The sequence below is a fragment of the Mus caroli genome, unplaced genomic scaffold (assembly GCF_978045245.1).
Source record: "Mus caroli unplaced genomic scaffold, Mus_caroli_1 scaffold_7, whole genome shotgun sequence".
Lineage (NCBI taxonomy): Eukaryota > Metazoa > Chordata > Mammalia > Rodentia > Muridae > Mus > Mus caroli.
In genome coordinates this window covers 12764176-12766756 of record NW_028227262.1, presented here as the reverse complement: position 1 = coordinate 12766756, position 2581 = coordinate 12764176, and the positions used below count along the sequence as shown (strand labels likewise).

The 2581-nt window shown below is 44.8% G+C and overlaps 1 protein-coding gene across 1 annotated transcript; it reads right to left on the bottom strand.

Annotated features, from left to right (window-relative positions):
- Positions 1-523: 523 nt before the first annotated feature.
- Positions 524-993, bottom strand: LOC110288662 (histone H4). The gene has a single exon (XM_021154953.3). It carries the CDS (start codon positions 939-941, stop codon positions 630-632), a length of 312 nt encoding a protein of 103 aa, XP_021010612.1. The 5' UTR covers positions 942-993; the 3' UTR covers positions 524-629.
- Between the last annotated feature and the right edge of the window lie 1588 nt (positions 994-2581).

Here is a 2581-nt window from a genome sequence, read left to right as displayed (position 1 = left end):
GTCACCTCGACCTAGTCTGTATGTACAGATAGACTGAGCAGGCATGAAGGAGCCTGGTACAGTGCTATGGGGTATGGAACTGAGAAGTGCTGTGTCCAAGGTACAAACACTAGTGTTGATGGTGGAGTAGAGAGAGACTGGGAAATAATTCAAAGGTAGATGTCAAAGCTGCTTACGACTGAGGGTGAATTTATTGTAGGGTTCGAAGCCTCCACCCCAGTCCTCATTCAGGTTCCCACTCTGTCCCTAAAGAACCGTGGTGGGTCTTCCACCTTTTTCCCCTTGGAAACATCCGTATAAGGGCTCCCTACGACTTCTAGTGGGACCCTTTGCCGCGCACTCGCCGCCTTCATCGACTCATTGCCCTGACGTTGAAGAACAATCATCCATTCAGACTGACAACACCGAGCAAGCCTTCTAAGCACTTCTTGGGCGGAGCCATCAGACCAGTCCAATGAAAAAGTGCACCCAGGCAGCTCAATTTGCATACGAGACAAGGCTTGCCAAACACTAGAGTAATGAGGTGCAAGTGTCCACAGCTCCCTTCTGATGCTTTGTGGGCCCTGAAAAGGGCCTTTGTGGATGTGGGAAGCCGGCCAAGGGAACGGCCTAGGCACAGGAGAGGCCGCTCAGCCGCCGAAGCCGTACAGAGTGCGGCCCTGGCGCTTGAGCGCGTACACCACGTCCATAGCCGTGACCGTCTTGCGCTTGGCGTGCTCCGTGTAGGTGACGGCGTCGCGGATCACATTCTCAAGGAAAACCTTGAGGACACCGCGAGTCTCCTCGTAGATGAGGCCCGAGATGCGCTTCACGCCGCCGCGCCGAGCCAGCCGCCGGATAGCGGGCTTGGTAATGCCCTGGATGTTGTCGCGGAGAACCTTGCGGTGTCGCTTGGCGCCACCTTTCCCCAGGCCCTTACCGCCTTTTCCTCGTCCTGACATATTTGCAAACAACCTAATAAAGAGACAGGAGAGACTACGGTAATCAGCTGCCGAGCAAGAGCTTATATTTCCTGGGAGCGGACCTGATTGAAAACAGCAAGGAGTGGGCGGAGCTCTAGGCTCCACCCCCTGGCTCTTTATTCTCTGCTGTTCACCAATATCTAAAAAAAAAAAAAAACCGTTTATGTTCCCTTTCCAGATTTCTGGAACCCTAGCATATTTGAAAGTTTAAACAATATAACTACCTTTCTTCTCTTTTTAGCACAAATAAAATCGGTGTATCATGCTTAATATCTTCAGTGCGCACTGATTCGGTATTTTCTAAGGAGCATGCTTGTTTTTACACAACTTTAATGTGAAAATGAAAAGAAGCAAGCAATAGAAATCTAGCTTACTAGGTCTTATACCAAAGCAGTTTACATTTTCACGAGTGAGTCTTTTGAGGGGATAGAAGTGTTTTAGTGCCTTTCTTTTGTGGCCACGATAAGAAAATTATCCTAGTTCCCACTTCCTATTTGGTTTCAACTGTTTCTGCAGTGTATGGATTTTCTGCTCCTGCATTGCAAACACATTGGTATTCGCTTTTCAGCCAACTGCTTCTATAGTTACCTAGCTGAACTATTGTAACTTGTCATTTAGATCCGAGGTCCTCATTGCTTGCATTTAAAAGAGACCTGGTGACTCACATCTGTAATCTAGGCTCTGTGGAGGTTGAGGTAGGATTGTTACGGGCTGGAGGCCGGCAGAATCTAGACAGACTCAAATACATTTCCCCTCCTCCCCACTCAAATCTGTCTGTCAATGTAGCAGAAGTCAGAAGCGTGACTCTGAGTAGATTTTTACTGCAAATCTCCAAACCAGAGAGCGTCTCTTCTGGTTTCCTCTGCAGGAGAATCCCTGACCAACAAAACAGTTTTGGTGGTGGTTACAGTTTTAAGACAGGACTGTCCTTAAGTTTATTGCCTTTTTAAAGACAGCAGGGCTTAAGGGAGGGTTCATAATCCTTTCCCAGGTAATACTAAGCATTTTGAGAGTTAGGTATTTTAGTAAATTGTTGTTGGTCTGTAGTCTTAAAAGAAACTTTCCCAGCAGGAAAACTGTTTCCTAAAGCTTTATATTTATAAATGCGTTTAACTTGTAGTACTTTACAATTTCCATTGTTCCACAACTCAAACAGCATTTCATTTGTTTGTCCCCTCCCTGTCTCTTAGAGACTGAGCTCTAGGATAGCTGGAGGGGGAAGAAGACTTAATCATTGAATTTTACCTCATGATTTTAAATCCCTTGCTCTTCAGAATTCTTACCAAAATGAGGGACAAAGCTGCTGCCAGAATAAATTTGTGAAACTGTGTCAAAAAACAAAACAAAACCCAAAAAAAGCAGATATAAGCACACATTTAAGATGGTTTACAGAGGATATTCTAGAGCTTTCTTCCCCAAAACTGCACCAAAGGTTTCCATACACATTGACTTAGTATATATATATGTATATATATATATATCCTCTGTAAACCATCTTAAATGTGTGCTTATATCTGCTTTTTTTGGGTTTTGTTTTGTTTTTTGACACAGTTTCACAAATTTATTCTGGCAGCAGCTTTGTCCCTCATTTTGGTAAGAATTCTGAAGAGCAAGGGATT

Coding starts and splice junctions, on each gene's coding strand:
- LOC110288662 (XM_021154953.3), bottom strand. CDS start 941: ATGTCAGGACGAGGAAAAGGCGGTAAGGGCCTGGGGAAAGGTGGCGCC.